This window comes from Pituophis catenifer, unplaced genomic scaffold, assembly GCF_029215685.1.
Source record: "Pituophis catenifer annectens isolate HBS135680 unplaced genomic scaffold, rPitCat1.0.hap2 SCAF_7, whole genome shotgun sequence".
Classification (NCBI taxonomy): Eukaryota; Metazoa; Chordata; class Lepidosauria; order Squamata; family Colubridae; genus Pituophis; species Pituophis catenifer.
Window position 1 is genome coordinate 54,776,947 of NW_027256887.1, and position 23,106 is coordinate 54,800,052.

At 35.7% G+C, this 23,106-nt stretch overlaps 1 protein-coding gene across 1 annotated transcript in view; it reads right to left on the reverse strand.

Annotated features, from left to right (window-relative positions):
* Nucleotides 1-302: 302 nt before the first annotated feature.
* Nucleotides 303-23,106, reverse strand: part of NTN4 (netrin 4) — a 47,066-nt gene continuing 24,262 nt past the window's right edge. Inside the window, exons 4-10 of the mRNA XM_070947261.1 lie at nucleotides 18,071-18,197; nucleotides 16,592-16,780; nucleotides 12,414-12,627; nucleotides 8,531-8,646; nucleotides 7,061-7,129; nucleotides 1,246-1,416; nucleotides 303-436 (exon numbers count right to left, since the gene is read on the reverse strand). Coding sequence (XP_070803362.1) covers nucleotides 303-436; nucleotides 1,246-1,416; nucleotides 7,061-7,129; nucleotides 8,531-8,646; nucleotides 12,414-12,627; nucleotides 16,592-16,780; nucleotides 18,071-18,197 — 1,020 coding nt within the window. The remainder of the gene's footprint in view (nucleotides 437-1,245; nucleotides 1,417-7,060; nucleotides 7,130-8,530; nucleotides 8,647-12,413; nucleotides 12,628-16,591; nucleotides 16,781-18,070; nucleotides 18,198-23,106) is intronic.

Sequence of the window (23,106 nt, forward strand, 5' to 3'; positions counted from 1 at the left end):
ATAAAATGGAAATGCTAGAGCTGCAGGAATGCAGATGTGGATGTATATCTTATTACCTCACTTGTGGATTGTTACATTTAGTTCATACTTCTCATCCTATTGCAAAAAAAAGGGGGTTGTGTAAGAGAGCTCCAACTATTTCTGCAATCTGAAATGAGGTGTTTTGAGACAAAGTGAATGGGTTATGAATTAAAGTTCTTTTTATACTACATTTGGCACTGTTCCCTCACATTCCAGTTTTTATCTCAGAGGTTGTTCATGAAGCTTACACATATGTTTTTATGCATAAACAAATGCCCTTTTCAGACACACTTTTTAAAAACCTGTATGATCTTTTTCCCCAGAGCTGATTTCCACTGGTGAACAAAGCTTTTCATATTGACTATCAGTCTGCTTGTATGAACATCTTCATATCCAGCTACAAGATATTTCAATCCTGCCGATGAAATAGATATATGGTATATCTTAATCATTTGTGCTTAACATAAGATAAAGATTACTTATCATGAAAGATAAAAACGTTATTTAATTACAAGAAAAGGGAAATAAATGTACATGAGAGTACTGCTGTAAACTGTCCAAAGTCACTTCAATGAAATAGGTTGTATGGAAATTTAAATAAAATTAAAATAAAGTAGTTTTAGATAGAATTTTCATTGTGTTTATTGTACGGTAACAAATGCAATCCTCGATTGCCAATTAGTCAATATATTTTTGTAATTGCTGTGTGCATGATATTGTCAAGATGATATCAGTATTATTATAGCAACTGTCATTTACAAGAGATTGTATCTATATCTCCTTTAAATAAAATATGTTTACTTCATTAATTGTACGGCTTCAGGAAAAGGCATAACACTTTGTTAATTAAAGTAGCCATACAGCAATTTTTGTTTCTCTAAAAAAATTAAGTTACCTGCACTATTTTAAAGGTTTAAATTAAATTTGCTGGGAAAATAATTGTGTAAAAGATCCACAGTGATAAAAATAGTTAGTATATATTATAATGGGTAAGCAGTGAAGGAATTGCTTAGTATTATATTAAACTGCTTTAACAGTATAGGCAGTATGGCACTTTCATTTTCAGAAGCATCAAGCTTTTTTTAGCACATGGAACAAAATGAAATTTATATAATATACAAACAGTGCAATATCTATTTAGCTATCTGTATGATATATACAATCAATTATATATAATTAAGATTTTATGAAATAAATATGGAATAAATATATATAAAAACCTACCAGGATTAAGTATTGGACAGGTACAACCTCGGTTAGTCCATGATTCTGGGTAAAGAATCCGTTTTCCTTGCAAAATCTTCAGTTTTGTAGATTTCAGTACTTTCTGGATCATCACATTGACCTCAGCATGAGACCCTTTATCATGAGCAGACAAAATCTTTGCCTTTACCACTGTGGGAAGACAATTTCAGAAGGAAGAATATATCTTCTCTTTTTATTCCACTAGAATGGAATGAAACATAAATATTGACTAAAAGCAACATGTGCAGTGTACTGTAAATAGATCCTTTCAGAATTATTTTTACTTACTTTTAAAAGCCATACAATGACGTTTTATGCATTTCCATGTTCCATTGTACACTGCATAATGTATATACACACACGAATACACATACACAGATATATGCGATACAAGAAGAAGAGAGAAATCAATCAAAGTAGTGTCAGATCCTATCTTTAATACAAGGGTTACAACCATGATGGAGCCTGCCCATCATGGTCATAGGTTGAGAGGAAGTTGGGAGGACCCTAGTGAATCATGTTAAGTGAACGAGCCCCAATCCCTGCTCTCCCCAATGTGTTCATTAAATGAATCAGGGTCGTTAAGTGTGTATGGTGTACCTTAGGGTGGGGAAGACCATGGGTGGCCTAATGAAGGAACAAGATCACCTGCCTCTGCCATCCCAAGGCCTCCTCCCACCCACTGAGATACCCCATACTCTGCTTCCCACCCTTTGTGGTCCTCACAGCTGTTTGGGACTCCTCTGCACCAATCCCCTGTCACCGATTTGGTCACTTTTTAAAGATCTCCAGTGCTCAGATGTCAAGAGTAGGAAAGAGGACAGGCATTGCTGGACCATGTGGCAGAAAAGTGGCCAACTTTTTCTCAGACTCTGGCAAAGATGTTTTCCTTTTGTCACTAAACAGTAGCTTTCTCTCTCCCCTGGAAATAATGGTGTGGGAGGGAAGACATGCAGCCAATGGCAAATCTCACCTTCCTACATGCTTGCCTCCTTTCAGCGAACGTAAGCAGCCAATGAGAATGCAAGCATGTAGGTAGGTGAGATTTGCCATTGGCTGCATGCTTCCCCTCCCCACCATTATTTCCAGGGGGGAGAGAAGGCTAGCATTTAGCAACAAAAGGCTACTGTAAGACTAGCAGAGCTAATGTTGGGGAGGAGGAAAGGCTAGCATATAGCCATGAAAAGAAACCAGCTTTGCCAGGATTTGAGAATAAGATGGCCGCTTTTCTGCCATGTGGCCCAGCAATGGAGCAGCCTGTCCTCCTTTCTTACCCCAACACTCTGAGCTCTGGAGAGCTTTGAAAGGTAAATGAGAGATCATTACAGGGCTGGGGCGGAGCATGTGGAAAGCAGGCCCAGTGCCTGTGGGAACCTTGCGGAACAGGATGGGGGAGGAACAGGTGGGGGGGCATTTTGCTGCATCTCTGCAGTCATAAGGGTGGATGACTGCAGGGGTGCTGCAACATGCGCAACTTTGGGACCAGGTTATCTTGGGGGAGAGTCTATTGTAATTGTGAACCATCACTAAGTGATCTGTCGTAATTTGAGGACTACCTTGTATACCTGATTTGTTCTATGACTTGATTGCTAAGAATTTTATATTATTGTTTATCTCTGTTTAGAGTACCAAGAGCTCTAGCTTATTCATAATTTTAGGTTTTTGCATAAAACAAAAACAAAAAATGATGATTTTCCACAATATTATTAGAAAACAAGTTGATTTCTTACAAACGAGATAATTCAAGCATTTAAAGTTAAAAAACTTGGAGTTTCTACTTATTTCTTGCCCCACTAAAACATGAGTAGTGTTAAAGTTAGAAACCTAGAAATAGTTCTGTCATCACAAATAACTGCCAGAAGTAAAGTGCCAGAATATTAGGGAAGAATAGAATTTATACCATATATCAAATATACAATTTTCATGGAATATGTCTTATTAATAGGACACATACCAATAATATTACATATAATCTTTTGGAAAGACTATAACTAGCACTTAAAATATGTTGGTAGCTTTCACAGTTTATTAAAAAGAAATTCCCAAATCAAAGGGTATAATGTAGCCTAGCAGTTGAAAAATGTAGTGTCCACATAAACAATTTTCCATTCTGAATTATGTTGCCTGCATAATTAGTACATCATTTCACACTAATAACCAGTTCTGCTAATATTAGGAATAGTCCCTTTCATACATGCTTATGTGCATTTTTTCCCTAGTATTTTAACATATTTACTGCTGATATCCGCACCAATATGGGGACACCTACAGGATTTATACTGAAGATAGGATCTGCTGGTAGGAACAGAGGGAAATCTGAAACCTGCTATTCTTTTAAATTGTCAAAAGAATATCTTCTTTATCACAATAGGATTTGCTGCTGATGGTATATTTTGTGCACCCACCACATCATAAGATTCTTCTCTATTCCATTTTAACAATGGAGCAGAGGGCAACTTGCAGTTTTTTAACATGACCACAACACATTTGCCTTCTCCCTAATTCTTTGTCTTAACATCCAGTAAAAAAGAAAATATTGTGAAATCAATCATAGATTATTTTTATTGCTGTTGCACTTGTTCAAAATGCTGCCTTGGTAGCTATAATCAAATGCATGTTATTTGCCTTTACAGTAAAAATTTGGGATTGTAGAGCTTATTGATTTCTCCTCAGGCTACTTTTCAACTTAGTCCAGACTAAGAGAAGAAGAAATCCATGTGTTGCTTCCTTAAAGTAAGACATAAATAGTTGGAACAGATGCAGTTTCTTATCTAAAAGGAGCAAACTGTTTTTCCAAGCTAAGTCCTACCCTAACCAGGGGTGAAATGCTCCCAGTTTGGACCGTCTCGGGCAAGTAGGTAGTGATGGCGGTGGGCAGTTCGGAGAACCGGTAGCAAAAATCCCTGCCCCCGCCCCCATGCCCAGCTGAGCCGTGCGATCATCAGAGTCTTTTTTTTCTTTTACATGGCTCTGACGAGCCAAGCTCTGACGATCCCAGCTGAGTTGCCTGCTAATCGATAGCAAAAATCCCTCCCCCTCCCCCCTCAGCTTGCTTATTTTAGCTGCTGTTCACAACGCCTTGCTGTAATCCCTGCAATCCATTGCATCAGCAAGCAACTGAATCTCCCTGCCTGCAATCAAGCCGGCAGGGAGTTGTGGACTTCAACTCCCAGAATTCCTCAGCCAGCAAAGCAAAGCTGGCTAAGGAATTCTGGGAGTTGAAGTCTACAAGTCTTAAAGTTGCCAAGGTTGGAGACCCCTGTTCTATTGGGTAAGTTTTTTTCCCCTTTGGGAGCTTTAAAAAAATACTTAATTGGGGTTTTTTTTAGTTGTTTTTTTTTTAGACCTAGCCATTTAAAGTTTAGGAAGTTTTAAATTTAGCTGCTTTTATATAAAAATAAAAATAAATAAAAATAAAATAATATTTGTGCAGCTTTCTGAGATTTTGTGTGTTTCTGTAATGTTTCACTCTAACTACACAAACACACAAAATCTCACAAAGCTTTATGTGGAATTTTGTGTGTGTAAAGTGTGAAAGTTGGTTTTTTGGGCTTTTTGTGGCTGTGTGAGGTTCCTGCTTGTTGCAGGGGCCATTTTGGGTCTAGCACAGCTGCTTTTATATTGTGGGTGAGCCTGTTGTGTTGTGTTGTGTTTTATAGGTTAAAAAAGGGCAAAGAAGTGACATTGACTTGGCCACGCCCACCTGACCAACAAGCCACACCCTCCCAGTCACCTTACCAACAAGCCCTGCCCACTAATTAAGCCCAGTAACAGAACCGGTAGCAAAAAAATTTAGATTTCACCCCTGACCCTAACCTATAAAGATTGACAACAAAGATACTTAAAATCATGGTAGAAATCAAGATGCCTTCTTACCTATCCAGTATAAAATTGTTTCTATTTATTTTTGTGAATCATGTTTGTAGGATTAAAGAATTTGAAATGAATAAATGTCTGCTAAAGAATCTTCTGCAAGAGAAAAATATGTACTTGAATCCTGCTACAGTTGCTAACAGATTTCTTGTAATATCTCTGTCCTTAACACTTGCCTGATTTCATTTCCATGTCAGGAAAATTTTTGTCCAATTAACTGCTGGGCCTGATGCAACAGTTAAAAGCACTGGAAACCTGCCAAGAAAAACCTGATAATTTTTGCACTTTCCAGTCTATAGAACAATCAAAATGGTACATTAATAACTTCTTAATATCAGGATATACCACCTGCACAACTATAAATAAAAAAGGAGAATTTAGACATTGAAAAGTGTTTATAATTTACTCTAATTTGTTTATTAGAAATTAGTACAAACAGCCTAGTGCTTAGAAACAACATGGGGTGATAAAGTTATGTTATATTGCTTCAGATTCATATAATTAAATGTGCACCATGTTTTTTCCATATTTTTAAACTAATTTCTGTAACTGCTCAGCCATACAGTAGACATGAATTCGAAAGTTTCATTTTGCCTCATCAGAAATGTAGCATTCAACCTAAATGCAAAGGAACTGTTAGTTAGCTCTGAGATAAAGAAACCTGGAGTATACAGTTCAGAATGTGTCCTCTGCTTGTGTCCTCTGCTTAGAAAATAAAATTATAAGCATAGAGTCAGCTGCAAAGTGAGGATGCATTGGTGTTAAAAGAAAAAATGAACCACTTTTGGAAACATGCTTCTTGGTGCTAGACTACCAAACAAACATTGAGGGGGGAATGGGCATAACTGATCAACTTGTCAGCTACATTGCTCACTAAAGACAGAGAAGCAGCACCATGGGAAATATGCTGTAGTTCTACATTCTAACTTAAATCTAAATTAAATTCTAAAAACTAAAAAAATTCACATTAGGTTCCTAAAGTGAACACCAACTATTTTTGATAATTAAAATGACAACATATTATCTAGCCAATTAATGAGCTGGGCTGCAAAGAATAAGGAACCATACTCTATTAAAAGTATATAATACGGAAAGATAAAAACCAAATGGGTTGGATGTCATGAATTAATTCAGACATCTCACTAGAAGAAGAAAAAATGCAGAACCTCGATAATTAGAGTTACATGTAGCTGCTGCCCTAAAAGACTATGGTTTTCAGTGGAAATGAATGACTAGAGATAAGATGTTGAAGAAGATACAGTAAAGAAGTGCCAACCAAAATATTATTTTTTTTATTTTGGCTAGAAAATAAAAGACAGGAAACCTTCTTATGGCAGAACACTGGCATAGTGCTAGATGCTGAAGCAGAAAAATGAGTACAAGGCAAGAAAGAAGAGTTAGCTCAAGGGAGAAAGATCATTAGACGAATTATCCCATTAGGTTGGCTCCTTTCTGTTTAATCCTCCTGAAATCCTTCAAGACCTGTTTATACCATCAATTCCGAAGACTTGTTTAGATGACTGCACTATTGAGATTGAGTTATTCTGAAAGTGGATTATTTGGTGATAAAGTAGGCTAGGCAACCGCTGAATATCCTACCACTGTGGGGCAGAGTTTCCAGTGTTGAAACTCAAGGGTCTCGGACTACATCATCACAGTCCTTATTTTCTGACAGAGTAAATATGTATAAGTTTAATGAACTAGTACTCTAAGGCATTGAAAATTCTGCATTTGGTATGTAGCATTGTCTATTCCGTATTTTTCCAATTACAGTAGTTTTGAATAATTTTATATTAATTAGGAAATAATTATATATATATATATATATATATATATATATATATATATATATATATATATATATATATATTTCTGTACATGTGTGAAACATATAGGTGTATGTGTATGTATTTTGACTCACCATATGTATATTTCATGGCACAAAAGATCTTAAAATTTTGCAGAACTTGGTCTTTACATTCACACTTGCCTGTGGAAACACCAAAACACCTGTTACCATGAATCACCAATATTTCTATTATTTCTATTATTACAACATATTACAGTCCCCAAATGAATGATATCATTGCCCATATTCTCTGAAGTGAATTTGGAAGGAACGTATTATATATAAGAATATATAATACTTAATGAATTGTAATTAGGAAGGATACATTTCTTTCAAGAAATGGATTATTTTTGCATGAAATATTGTTTGTGTATCATGGTGAGACTGCAGGTCCTGAATTGCTCAGAATATTTGAAGAAGCTCCTTGAAGTCTTAATAGGCTATAAATGGGGAACATTTTGATGGAGATTAATTTTGGGATTAATATTTCTGAAATTCTAGCTATGCATTGGATCAAATTGCCCACAAATATTAATTGTGGTGGAAAGTCTATGGGAGGGGGTATGTCTCCATTTCCTGTTGTGTCAGAGGCATCTGGATGACTACTATGAGAAACAAAATGCTGAAATAAGAAATAACTCTTGGCCTAATCCAGCAGGACTTTTCTTGAATTCTTGTGGCTTTCTGCCCAGTTTTCCAAGTGTTCCTTGTTTGTTTCATTAAAAAAATGGAAAACTTCAGAATATATTCTACCACTACCAACAATTCTTCTAAATTTTCTTCAGGAAAAGAAACTTATGATAGGCTAAATCTTCTGACACTTCATAGTTTCTCTGTGTGGCATTCTTAATCATTGTAACAATATTTTTTCCCTTCAGTTAGGTGCACTAGAACTTTATATTTTTGTCCAATACAGCAATATAAATATTAATAAATATTTTGTCAATGTGAAATCACAAGGGGTAGGTTTACACAATCCTGTAGGCAATGGTTTTAATGAGATACTATTTATTTTAATATACCAAGCTAAAAATTTAGAAGGAATTGATTTTGGGGGAAAGGGAAAAGACAAGAAGCCAACACTGATACACATAAAAGTCTAAAATCAATAATATAAACCTAACAACATTAGTTACTTATTTGCATAAAAATTTGGGTTTCAGAACCCAGTTAACATTAATTCCAGAAACAATGATTGGAGAGAGTTCATTGGTGCCAGGAAGGGGAATGTGTCCATCAGAAAAGCAGCATCTTGTCTATCCATACTCCAATTCTTGCTCAGTTTATTCTTAATTTTCTGGCTTTTGGAAACATAGGCCTAGAAATCTGGGTAATGGAAATCACTTCATCAGAATAAAAACAGAACAATTGTTTTTATATGGTTCAATGAGATCTTGTTTCTTTTACTGAAGATTTTGTCTTTTACTTGTGACCGTCTGTTGGTTTTCCCACCATTTCTCAAAATCATCATTTCACTGATTATTAATCAGTAAGATTATCCTCCTAATGAGATAACTAGCAGGCCTGCGAACACATTCTTACCTGAATGTCGAAGAGCAGAGTATCCTTGTTCTTCCTCCCACTCCCAAGCTACTTCACTCTTGTTGAGGGCAGAATAGAGACCAGGGATTTCATGGTACCACTCTATGTCTGCATTGCTAAAAATCAAAGGAATAATGTGAAATATTTCTTATGAAATCAGTTCAGTTCAAGTGTTAATACAGAGAACTGTCTTTGTAAGATTTAGGAATCAGAAGTAAGTTAAAAAATAATCATGTTAAAAATGTATATGTCATATTCTTGAGTCCTTCCATAACAGATACAAAGTAGCGGAATATATAGTGCTGGCTACAATTTGGAAGAAAATTAGTTATTTTAAGCTCCTCTCTCCTTGGAGATTTGTACTTGATCTTGTTTGGGGGGAAAAAAAAAAAAGAAGAAGAGCTTGCTGGAAGGATGGCGTTACTAATAAAGTCTGATAAACAAGAAGGGGGGGGTGTTCCCCCACCCACAACTGTTTGAAGAGGCTCTGAACCTACAGACTCTGCAGAATGATTTTAATTTAAAAGAATTTATTCAGGAGGAAATGGCAAAATATTATGAGACTGTGAACCAGAAATTTGAAAAATTAAGGCAGGAAATTAAAGAAATGATACAACTAAAGTATGATAATTTGCAACAAAAGATTGTAACAGTGACTAATGGTTTTTCAGAAATTGTTATAAAGTTGGACACAAATATTAAATTGCTAGAGTCTAAAATGGAGAAAATTGATAATTTGGACAATAAAATATTAAGAATTGAAAAGGATTTAATAAATATTCGAGACAATGGTTTAGAAGTAAAGTCTAAAGAGGAAGCTGGTCACGAGACTTATAATGCAGAAGATATAAAGCAAGGAATTGAAAGAGAAGTTGTAATGTTGCAATACAGGATTACAGAATTTGCGATCAGAATTAGAGGTTTACAGGAAAATAACAGTGATGACTTAAGAAAAACATCTGCTCAAGTTCTGGCTGGGGTCTTAAAGGTTCGTCCTGAGGAGGTATTCAGTAAAATTGATAAGGCATATAGAGTTAATTCCTGGATTGCAAAGCAAAGGCAATTGCCTAGAGATGTGGTGATTTACTTTACAGATAAAGATATAAGAAATGATATTGTGCAAAAATCTTTTAATTCTACTCTACAACTGTATGGGAGAAAAATTTGGATATATAAAGAATTGCCGCCTAAGATCTTAAGAGATAGAAAGAAATTTGGCTTTTTGGTGACTGAGTTAAGAAGACAAAATATTTTATTCAGGTGGGATGTTCCAGTGGGTATAATATTGAGATATCAAGGAGCAAGATATCAGTTAAATACTGTTGAAAAAGCGGAAGAATTTTACTATAAGATACTTAAAAAGCAAAATCAACAAGAGACAGAAATTCAAGAAAAGCAGAAGGAGATGGAAATAATGAAGAATCAACAAGTTAAAGCGGCCTCCACAGATGAGTCGCTTTTGGATTCTTCTTCAGAGGTTTTAGCTGGATTATTTAATATAAGAGAGGCGGTTCCGGACTCTAATGCAATGATTTATCAAGCCACAAACCAGCATGGAATTCAATCAGATGATATACAATTTACAGAACCAGAAAGATTTCACCACAAAAGCAAACCCAACAGGATCAAGTTATAGATCAGCACGAAAACCAAATAGTCGATACACAATCTACAGAAAGGAATTTAGGATGGAGATCCAACCCACAAAAAGTCAAGAAAAGAAGAAGTAGGCCTCACAAAAACAAAAACTTTTAAACTAAACAACAGTGTAATGCCAGTTACCTATGAGAGGACTGAATATACGAAAAGATAATGGGCAAAGTATTGGTTTATTTTATCCTGAGGATAAAGCAGATCTCTGCAGTGCTGAATTTTTTGGGATGTGAAAAAGGCCTTAAATTGAATGGTTGGAAATATCTTGTTTGTTTTTTGGATTTCTTGATAAATATATACCGTGTACGCTGAGTTATATGGCAAGAGATCTACTGGATTGGGGCACGCAGAAGATCTGGTTGTTACCCTATTATGGTGGTTGGAATTAATAATCTGGATAAAAGACACCTCTATAGACATTATATGGAATATAAATATAAAGTCACTCGGGTGGTTGTCGGGGTTTTTTTTCTTTTTTCTTTTTTCTTTTTTTTTTTTCTTTTTCCAATATGAAGATATTTGTTACTGATGGGGGCAGATGGTACTTGAAGATACTGAAAATACTGTTGGAATTAGGATGTGATGTTACCCTAACGTGGGCGATGGAGTTTATCATCCAGCTGAAAGACATGACAGAAGATATTATGTGGATTACAAGCCTAAAGTTTTTTTTTCTTTTAGGATTTTATTTACACAAGGGAATATTTTTCTAGTAGAGTGGGTAGAATAAAGATATTAAGAATAATTATGGTAATTTTGTAGGAAAGTGGGTGGAGATAGGTTAGGTTATTGATTGTTTAGTTTAAAGAAAAGGGATATCATGTTTAGATGTGAATATATGTAAAAGATTTAAGTTAAGAGATATAATGATGGGGGGGAAGGAAATGGGTAGTTGAATAAATGTTAAATTAGGATTTTATACTGTATGGGGGGTAGTAAAAGGGTAGATTATGAGCAGAAATTGTTAAATTGGGAGATATAATAATATTATTATGTTAAATTAGGAGTTATTTGATAATGTCATAATAGAATGTCACTTTGAAATGTATATTATAGTATATTTATTAGAAAGAAAGGGTCAGCATATGGAGATGGAGTAAGTGGATAGCAAAGTATGATATAATCTGTTATGTATTTAGGTTTTATTATGAAGAAGTCAAAGGGGAAGGGGGGGTGAGGGGGGTTAGGGAGGAGGGGGGGAAAAAGGGGGAAAAATTTGTATTTGAAAAACTTTTTCAATAAAAAAAATAAAAAAAATAAAAAAAATAATAAAAATGTATATGTCATATTCTTAATCAGCATTGTTGTTTTCTGTTTGTTTATTTTAAAACCCACTAGAGACCCGAACTCATTTAATTTCCTCATAAAATATTCTAAGTTGTTTTTTGGATCTTGCAGAAATATAACCAAATCATTAGCAAAGGCCTTCAGTTTATAAACTTCCTTCTTTATACCTCTTATTTTCCCATTTTGTCTGATATCTCTATTCAGGAGACAAAGGACAATCTTGTCTCGCACCCTTTCAGATTTCACATGTGAGTTACCGGTAAATCACTATTAATAACAATTTTTGCTTGCTGTGATATATAAGCAGCTTTGACCCCCTTGAATAAAATTCCCATCAAAGTCCATTTCTTCCAGGACTTTAAACATAAAAAACCAATTTAAGTTGTCAAAGGCCTTTTAAATATAATGTCAAACCTTTTAAATATAATGAAAAAAAAAATCCCTTATAGAACAAAATTGTTCAGATGACAATTGTTCCAAGCATAATCTCAAGAGATTTATCAGGTCTCAACTTTCTCTATCCTACATCCTTTATATATATATTGAGCAATACAGTATATACTTGGGGAATGTGTCATGCGTCCACTGATGCTACTATCTTTTGGGCCAATGATTCTATGTATAGTTTAATACATTCAGCTACTTTCAAATCTTTTTTTTTAAATAATTTTTATTAAACATTTTTTCAAAAAACAAAAAAGACTCAAGCTACTTTCAAATCTTAATGGTTCAAGCCGAATAGCAGAAAGAAAAATCATGGTGTTAATTTTGTATATCTTGCAGTTTAGTACTACTAAGCTTTTTCATTTTTGTTCATAAAATAGTATGAATCTGTTTGTAAATTTGTGCTTTTTTTGATGACCTCTACTTCCGACGCAGGATTATTAAAGGTAAATTCCTCCCCCTATTATGATAAGCCAACTTGTTCAGTTTTTCTACTCACCTGTTGATGCAGTCTCCATTGATTGAATCACAACTTCCTGCACAATCACATGGTTGACAGCCATAATGTCCAAATCCCCAGTATCCTACCATACACCGATCACACTGAGGACCAGACACTCCAGGTTTGCAGGGACAATCACCATTGCTAGGGTCACAGAAAGTGCTGTTGCTAAAAGGAAGCATGGCTGATCCAATGGAGTTGCAAGAGCACACTGCAATATCAGAACATGCATATGAGAGACTGTTCTTCATATTCAATAGAAATGACAGCTTGCTTTCTTTGCATATTGTTCCTCTTGGTTATTTTTTTCCTGAATATTTAATTTATTTATAATATCTAGGGGAAATATTCCTCTAGAGTCTTCCAAATTTTCTTCTAAAGCTTCTCCTGAAAATTATGCCTATGCCTATCTCTTCTCAAATATATAAACGTTTACAGCTAAATATGAAGCAAAAAAGTTAAATTAACTAAATGAGTACATTTCAATCCCAACAATATATAGAGAGGGGGCACTAGGTTCAAGAAGACATGTATAAATTAGGTGTATGAAATAATGCACATATTATACAGCAGGAGCTTTATTCTCATCTGAGCTCATGTAATAGAATTCAGTTCATCTGTAACACTAGAAATAAACATTTGAGGAAAAGGCCAGTGTGTAGATAAACATCAGTCATTTTCCTTCTCATCCTCTAATATCTCTGCTAATTACATTGTTTTCCCTGTTTCAGTTAACAAGAAGTTCATGCTTTGATTCCATCATTTCTGATTTGGCTATAACATTAAATATTATTATTTAGATCTTTTTTTTTTTGCCATCACTCAACAAACTCTGAAGTGCTCCTAATATTTTGAAATAGGGTTGCCAGGTCTGCTTCCAAAAAATAGCGGACAAGCGGGGTGGGGGGTGGGGGTTAAGTAGTAAAAAAATTTTTTACAATTAAATTATATATTTTCTTACAAACATTTTAACACGTATTAAAATAATCACTTCAAAACTTTACTTAAAATTCAAAACATCAAATATATTATAATAATATGTAAAATATTAAATTACATTTTACTTTGCTGTTGTGTGTATTTTTTATTTGACGGCACAACTTTGATCAATTCTTTGTGTTTAAGGAATAATTCTTTAATTTCAGTACAACGTTGAGAAATATTAAAAAATATACAAAGTTCACTTTGAACTGATACAAGCAGTCAGTTACGTTCGTCAGTCCACAAATTTCCCATGACGCTGAAAATTCGTTCAACGTTTGCATTTGATACCGGAATTGATGCACAATACTGGAACAGTTTCAGTAAACTCGGAGTTGGCTCTTTCTTGAAAAAGTATGTCCACCTATCAAGGGATGAATCACCCTGCAGATGAACATAAACTTCTTCTAAGGCAGAAATTTCATCGAAGAGAGTGTTGGGTGGAAGTTCTTCTCGCCATGGTGATAATAACCAGATGTTCGTCATTTCTTCTAAAGTTGGAGGATTATTGTGATCAATTAGATTGAAACAACTTAGCGTCTCATATACTGAATCGGTGAAATTATACCACTTTTCTAGGTATGCAATGGCTCTTTGATACACGTTGATGGCTTCTTTCTTGAACTTTTGCACGGCATTCTCAGGAAAATGTTTTTTACGTAAGGCAAATAAAACTTTCATTCCAAAAAACTGCTCATCGTATTTTTTTTGCAAAGAATCATGCAGCTTACACATGATAATGTGAAGATCACATGCAAGAATTTTCTTGCTTTCCAGCTTCAATAGGGTGTCTTGCATTATTGACATGAAGAAGTGCGTGAAATATAAATACAATTCTGAAATTGTTGGTTCATCGTCCTTTGCGAGTTCATTTTCCTGATCCGAAATAAGGTTCCAGATAACCTTATGGCACTCATCAGATCCAAGAGAAATAAAATACGATTTTAGAGGTATCCAGTTTAAAAGAAGTCTTTCGACCGCTTTAAACAAACTTAACCAACGTGTTGGAACATGGAGCAAAACTTCATGGAATTCTGACTCGCAAAACTCAAAAAATGATTTCAACTCTTCTCGTTTCTTCGCAGAATTCGAAAATTCGGCAAAAACCTTCAGCACTACATTTTCGATATCAAAAGATAACTGCTTTAATGCATTTTTTTGTGCTGTTGTGTAATATGTGATTATTGCAATGAGCATTTGATCTTTGTCTCATTCTAACTTATGATAAAAAAGACAAAACATGATTCTCCTATCCTTATTCTCTTAGACTGTACAGCTTTAGATTACGTACCATTTCATCATAAAGCTTTTGAATAAAAAAAATGTCCACTATTTTGTGAAAAAAAATAGTGAACATAATGTGAAAAAAGTGGACTGTCCACTCAAATAGTGGACACCTGGCAACCCTATTTTGAAAAGACTAAATTTATTTTAATATCGTATCTATAGTGGACGGTTTTTATATTATTTGTTGTTTACCGCTTTATTAACATGGAAAGCAACTGTATAACAAATGCCAAAAGGTACCTGTTTGTATTAGTTGTATGAATTACATTTGGCAAACTTTATAAAAAAGATATAAAGAGCTAAATACCACCAGAATCTGTAATCATATCTCTGTTTAACTGAATACTGAGATTATGAATTTAAACAAACCAATTTCTGACTGACAAGTATATAATTATTTTATATTCTTGCTTGTGTTTATTGACTTTTGGGAAAAACATTTACATTTACAAATGTAATCCCCACTTTTTAAAAAAGTGTTCATTGCTGTTTTGTTTAAGAATGAAGTGTGGAAAAATATACAGTATGTTGCCCAATGTTACTAATTTTCATTATGTTATTAAGATATCCACTAATAATTTTACCTGTATATCTTTAAATGTTGATAATATTTTGAAACTGTTTCATTCTACGGTAGTTTCTTACTCTTGCTGGTAAGTTTGATTATTTTTACCTGCTACTACGTAATTCTATAAATTAAAGATTAAACATGGGCTAGCATTTTTAGTCACTTTTAGCATTTTGCATGAAAACTTTGGTTAGTTAACTAACTAATTAATTAGTTAATTAATTAATGAAACAAAATTATAAATATGAGATCTGGGTAATGATATAGGTTTAAATTGGAAAAAAATACTTTGGAACATATAGGCATGTAAATAAAGCATCTATTTGCAATTCATTAGAGGAGATGTATAATTTGTCAGGATTGTGTAGCTACTTTAAAGAATCAAATAAAGCCTGTTCAATGCATTGCAGATAGAAGCTGTGTTCACTGTACTCTATATTCCTCCTAAACTGAATCCAAAGCACTGCATAGTTAGAATAGAATAGAATAACAGAGTTGGAAGGGACTTTGGAAGTCTTCTAGTCCAACCGCCTGCTTAGGCAAGAAACCCTACACCACTTCAGACAAATGGTTATCCAACATCATCTTAAAATCTTCCAGTGTTCATCTTCAGGCATACCACATAAATGGAATCTCTAAATTATATAAATGATTCTGACCATTCTATTTGCCTGGGTTGAGGCTGATAAAATTCATGGTTGAGCAGGAATGTAGTTGAGATTGAATTAAAACTCAGGTTCCCTTGTTCCAACTTTCTTTTGCATGGATATTGTGTGCAGCAGTGGTGGGTTTCAAATTTTTTTACTACCAGTTCTGTGGGCGTGGCTTGGTAGGTGTGGCATGGCTTGGTGGGCGTGGCAGTGGAAGACTACTGTAAAATTTCCATCCCTACCCCATTCCAGGGAAAGGTTACTGCAAAATCCCCATTTCCTTCAGATCAGCTGGGAATTGGGAGACAGAAAACAGATGGGGGCGGTGTCAGTCAGAATTTTTACTACTGGTTCTCCGAACTACTCAAAATTTCCGCTACTGGTTCTCCAGAACTGGTCAGAACCTGCTGAAACCCACGTCTGGTGTGCGGTATTTATTTAGAGAACCTAATATTGGTATTAACTTGTAAAATAAGTATATTTTAAGTTCCCTCCTAAACCGTAGCAAGAAATGAACTGTTTCCTCTGCAGTACTTCCTACTTGTAATTTTTTTTTAATTATCCAAAGTATACTCGAATACATCTATCAGGTATGCATACATAAAAGAAGCCTAAGGTAATTAACCCTAATATATTAATTTTAAAAAATCACCCAATGTTGGAAGCTTGCAAAATTAGGATTGCCTTACATTTGCAGGTGTCAGGAGCAGAAAAAGGCTTTCTAAGATCTCGATAAAAGCCTGGCTTGCAACGTTCACAGTGTTGTCCTTCAGTATTATGTTGACAGTTGTCACAAATGCCCCCACTTTGGTTCCCTGATGCCAGCCATGTGTCCATATCAAAGTGACAAGTGTCAGAGTGCCCATTGCATTTACAAGCTGAAACATACCCAAGATTAAGGAGAGTGGAGGAGAAAGAAAATCAGGATTTTGCTGTTTTTGTAAAAAAAAGGTACACATCATGGAAACTGTAAATATTGAAAGCAAATGGTATTAGAATATATGGGTTCGTAAAATGAGCAGATTGTATTACTGTCTAGTTTTTCTAGTATATTTAGCTTGTCAAATGGGAAATTTCTAAAATTATCATTTTATTTGGATGGATAGATGAATGGATGAATAGACAGGTATACTTTTTATTTAAATAATGTTTCCAATAAAATACTGTAAAAGCAAGAAAATACAATAAAAATTCATGGTCATTTCAAAATGTTAATCAAATTTCAAATCATTTTTTCCTGACATACATTTAGGATCACTGTAAACTCTTTATGTCTAGGTACTTTTTATATTTTAAATGAAGGCTGAAAATCTTTTGATTTTAATTCAGAATATTTTATTTAAATGCTATGGGAAAATATAAGTAACAGTTCCTTGAATTTTCAGTAGACTAAACTATACAACTTTCTTCAATATGATGCTCTCCATACAATATGTACCAGTGGTGAAATCCAATTTTTTTACTACCAGTTCTGTGGGCGTGGCTTGGTGGGCATGGTAGGGGAAGGATACTGCAAAATCTCCATTCCCACCCCACTCCATAGGAAGGATACTGCAAAATCCCCATTCCTTCCCCACTCCTGGGGGAAGGATATTGCAAAATCTCCATTCCTACCTTACTCTGGGACCAGCCAGAGGTGGTATTTGCTCATTCTCCAAACGACTCAAAATTTCCGCTGCCGGTTCTCCGAACTACTCAAAATTTCCGCTACCGGTTCTCCAGAACCTGTCAGAACCTGCTGGATTTCACCCCTGGTATGTACTAAATAATCTAATAAGGACTGGAATATTTTTTAAACCAATGGGCTTTCTCTCAGGATTTTGAAACAGGATCCCATGACTGAGCAAAAAGTGGAATTAGATGACCTATAAAGTCATTTCCAAATAATATATTCTGTAGCATGATGATTCTAATTCTCAGCTAACACGGTCCATTTGAGATTAGGAGAGTTGTAGCCCATGATATCATGGCCACCAGTTCAATGAAACTTCAAACAATACCTTCTCAGTAAGTGTCTGTTCTTATTTTTGTAAACTGAGAAATTATAAAAGGATGCAAATGGTAGTTTTAGTTTTGTCTTAAAAATTTTACCCATTGTTTGCAGAAGAGAACTTTGTTTTTACACAATAGCCTATAAATGATTTCATTACTTTGGTCTCCATACTTACATTTGCATCCATTTGGAGCGCTTGTTTGGCCATTTGCAGCAAGCCAAGGTTGGTCATTGTAAAGAGGGGCACAATGCTGACAATGAGTTCCTGCAGTATTATGTTTACAAATGCATCTCCCATGGACCTAACAATTGAAAACAACCATGTCTGCAATGGCATGTGTACAAATTTTAACATTCAGATATCCCCATTACACAATTTCATAGAGTATGTGCTACTCTAAGGCAATAGAATAGCATTTTGTAATGAAAATAATTCCTTTTTGAAAACTGATGACTGAGAGCTCATCCAATAGATAATCAGCGCACATCCCTTCATTGCACATAACACTTTCTAGTTTTAAGAGGATGTAATATTCTTAATGCTGTTTCCTACACAACCAATGAGTTGTATGGGGTTTTTTTTTAATAGAATTAAGCAAATGCATAGATGCTGGGAAACTGAGAATAGGGAGAGGCTGCTACAGCTCACACAGTAAGTAAGTTGTAAGGAATGGGAAATCAAACAATTGGAGAAGGAAGATAAGGTTGCAGTGATACTATTATTCATATTCCAATCTTCCATTACATACTTATTATACTGCACAACTTTCTCAACATAGAAGCAATAATACTTTAAAAATGCTGCCAAAAATGAAATGCATTTTTCTGAAATAAAGTACCATTTAAGCATCACAAACACACCCTGTAGAAAAAAAAATGATAGAGTTCCATTTGTTGAATAGTCTTGGAATGAATGATTCCTATTTAATTCTATTTAAAAATAAGATATACATACATTAAACAAACTAGTTTATATAAAATGATACCCATTGTAATTGGCCTTCCATTAAAATATTTGCCTGTTCCTTTTTATATTATTTTTCTTAGTACTTTGTAACTTCAGTTTTATTTTGGCTCCAAAGTAGTAAAAAAGAGTGGCCATCTGCTTTACACACTTCATGTATCATATGTGTTGTAGAGTCAAGCTAGAAGATGAAAATGCAATCTGTGGAGGACTAGGAAAAGTAGTGCAGATAAAGATATTTTCTTTAGAAAATACGTAGTTCTCAAGATTATTCTGCATCCTTCAAGATATTCTTAAGAAGGCCTGATTGTGGTGGGCAAGGATTTACAGTATTGGAAGGACATTTATGGAAACCATATTATAAAATATTCTTATGATGCTGCAGTGCACATTATTCAATCTTGCTTAGAATATTATGACAGAGGTACATAATAGCAGAGTAGACTTAATGGGCTTAATACTTCAATTTTATTATACCCACATGTTAACTATATGTCAAAGAAGACATTCAGTTGTATTTGATTTATCAATGCACATATTTACATTGATGATGGATGTACATATTGAAGCCAGTGTCCTATATAGAGGAATGGAAGTAGAATCCAAGGGAGGCATTCATAACAGTAGGTTTCCTTCCAGCTTTAACAAACAATGTCTTTTTGCAGAGACTTCAAGCCCCTAATTCTTATATACACATGTATGTGCAAGTAAGATCTGTAGTTAGTTTTGGAATGTAAACATTTCCTTTGGTAGTCCCAAAGGTGCTTTTTCAAGAGGCATCTGGACTTTCTGGATTTTCTTTGAACACATTTTGCTTCTCATCTAAGAAGCTGAAGAAGCTTCTTGAATGAGAAGTGAAACATCTTTAAAGAAAAAAAACAGAAAATTCAGTTGAAGAAGCTTCTTGGATGAGAAGCAAAATGTCTTCAAAGAAAAATCGGACAGTCCAGTTGCCTCTTGAAAAAGCACCTTTGGGACAACCATGACCTGGATGACTGAGAATCTCCATAGACCTTTCCTTTGATAAATATGAAAAATCACAGTATTCCTGCTTAGTGATATGGAAAAGACAATATTCCATATAGTCCATCGTAAGTGATACCATATTCATAAAAAGTATGTCAGTTACGAGTTGCATCCCAACATTTCTAGAGGATACTATATTAACACTGATCTAAATATTTCCATTTGAAAATGTTATAAGGAATTGCTAAACAGACACATTTCCCAGGCTGTTTCATTATTTTGTGAATCAACACAAGCAAGTTCATTTAACCAGAATCCTTTTACACACACACTATTTTTCATTCTGTCACTAGGCCTTTCCCTTTCACTTCACTCACAGACTGCTTTTCTTCTTAGCTTGACAGCTCTCTCGTAATGTCATTTATTATGCTATACAAGGCAAACAGTGTTACAAAAGTTGACCTATGTAAGATAAATGAGTGACTGATTTTCACACATGAAGACAGTTGCTAGGGCATGTTTCCTTCCATTGCCTTTTTGTTCTTGAATTAATATATTCAATTAGTTCTTTTCAAATTGCCTGTTGTTTTTTAAGAAAATCCCTCATGACTTATGTTCCTCCATATACAGTATCAAGAAAGGAGTGACTAAACAGCTGTAGACTAAGTTGCCTTCTCTACACCCCCTTTGATTATTCTTAATTGTATTAAAACCCAAATGTCTTGGGTTTTAATTTACAAGTGCAGGGAGGTTTGTTTTTAACAGATGTCATAGGAATGTTTGCTGAAAAAGTAAAAGGCTTTGAAACAATATCAAAAGAATAACAAAAAACCATCCTTAGGAAATGGTTTTAAACTATCAATCTTGAGCTACACTTTCTTCAACAGAATGAAAGGCAAAATGCCACAGCAATAAATATCTTCTGTTAGGAAACTTCACAAAATAAAGGGTTTTTTTATACTGTATGACCTGACTTGCAGCCACTTTGAAACTGGTTTGATTAACTACATTTTTATTTTGAGTGTATAATTATGGTGATTGTGAGAATGCTTAAATGGAAATATATTTCCTAAAAAAAAGCCTTTTCAAGTTTTGATATTAGCTTTTCTACTATTTCTACTGTTGAACAAATAATCCTACATCCTATTAAAATTACAAATGAAAGATTTCATTAGATAAAGAATTCATTAACAATAACATTTAAATACCAACATGTTATATGCCTACTTACCAATGAGATGTTACACAAACTGTGAACGGGTTATTTGTCTACATCCACCAACTGACATAAGTGTAGTATTTTTTAAAAAAATACTTCTAAAATATTTAAAATTAATTATCTGAAAGATTATTAAGAAGGTAATTTCAATAGCCCTGTGACTGGGTCCTAAAAAAGCCCTTCTAAAGGGCTAAGAATTCTGAGACTGAGGCTTGTAAATGAATTATAAAAAAGAACAAAAAAGGTTTATTAGATATGCGTGGAACTTGAAGACAAGGAAATTATCAGACTGCTAGTGAGGAAAAATGCGAAGAATTATATATAATAGGAAGAAGGCTGGACTGCTTAATTCATTCTTTGCACCAAAAGAAAAAAAAAATAGTCCAATCTATCAGAAACTGCACCATGGGGATAGAAGACAAACACCAATTAGCAAAGATGTTATGAGATAGCATGGAGCTTTTAATGAAGTTTATTTATTTATTTATTTATTATTGAATTTCTATACCGCCCTTCTCCCTGAGGACTCAGGGCGGTGTACAGCCAGAGTTAAAAAACATGCAGTACAAATATTAAAAAACAATTAAAAGATATATAAATTTGGCCCAATTAAAACTCACTACCAATTAAAATATTTAAAACATTTAAAAAAACATTTAAAAATTTCTTCTTAAGCCAGCCCGGCTTGCTTGAAAAAATGGGTTTTAAGGGCACAACGGAAGGCACTGAGGTCTTGGATTCTCCTTATCTCTGGGGGCAGCTGATTCCAGAGGGTAGGTGCCCCCACAGAGAAGGCCCTCCCCCTGGGTGTCACCAGCCTGCACTGTTTGGCTGATGGCACCCCGAGGAGGCCCTCTCTGTGGGAGCGCACGGGTCGATGGGAGGTCGCCGGTAGCAGCAGGCGGTCTTGAAGATAGCTAGGCCCTATGCCATGGAGCACTTTGAAGGTGATAACCAGCACCTTGAAGCGCACCCGGAAGACCACCGGGAGCCAGTGCAGCTCGCGCAGGAGTGGTGTTACATGGGAGCGCCATGCTGCTCCTGTCACTACCCGCGCTGCTGCGTTCTGGACCAGCTGGAGCCTCCGGATGCTCCTCAAGGGGAGCCCCATGTAGAGAGCGTTGCAGTAGTCAAGGCGAGAGGTGACGAGGGCATGAGTGACTGTGCACAGGGAATCCCGATCAAGAAAGGGCCGCAACTGGCGAATCAGGCGAACCTGACAAAAGGTCCCCCTGGTTACAGCCGTCAGATGTTCCTCCAAAGACAGCTGCATATCCAGGAGGACTCCCAGATTGCGAGCCCTCTCTGTGGGGGCCAACGACTCGCCCCCAATAGTCAGTGATGGAGTCAACTGACTATATCGGGATGCCGGGAGCCACAGCCACTCAGTCTTGGAAGGATTGAGCTTGAGCCTGTTCCTCCCCATCCAGATTCACACAGCCTCCAGGCACTGGGACATCACTTCAAGGGCATCGTTGGGGTGGCCTGGGGTGGAGATGTACAGCTGGGTGTCATCAGCGTACTGGTGGTATCTCACCCCAAAGCCATGGATGATCTCACCCAGCGGCTTCACATAAATGTTGAACAGAAGGGGCAAGAGGACCGATCCCTGTGGCACTCCACAAATGAGAGGCCTCGAGGTCGACCTCTGCCCCCCTGCCAACATAAACTGCGACCGGTCGGAGAGAAAGGAGGAGAACCACCGTAACACGGTGCCTCCCACCCCCAACTTTTCCAGCCGGTGCAGCATGATACCATGGTCGATGGTATCAAAAGCCGCTGAGAGGTCTAACAGGACCAGAACAGAGGAGCAACCCCTGTCCCGAGCACTCCAGAGAGCATCAACCAACGCGACCAATGCCGTTTCCGTGCTGTGCCCAGACCTGAAACCCGACTGGAACAGATCTAGATAAGATATTTCCTCCAGGAATTGCAGAAACTGTCGCGCGACCACACTTTCAACAATCTTCGCCATAAAGCGAAGGTTGGAGACAGGACGATAGTTGGCCAATATTGCCGGATCCAGGGACGGCTTCTTGAGGAGAGGCCTCACCACCGCCTC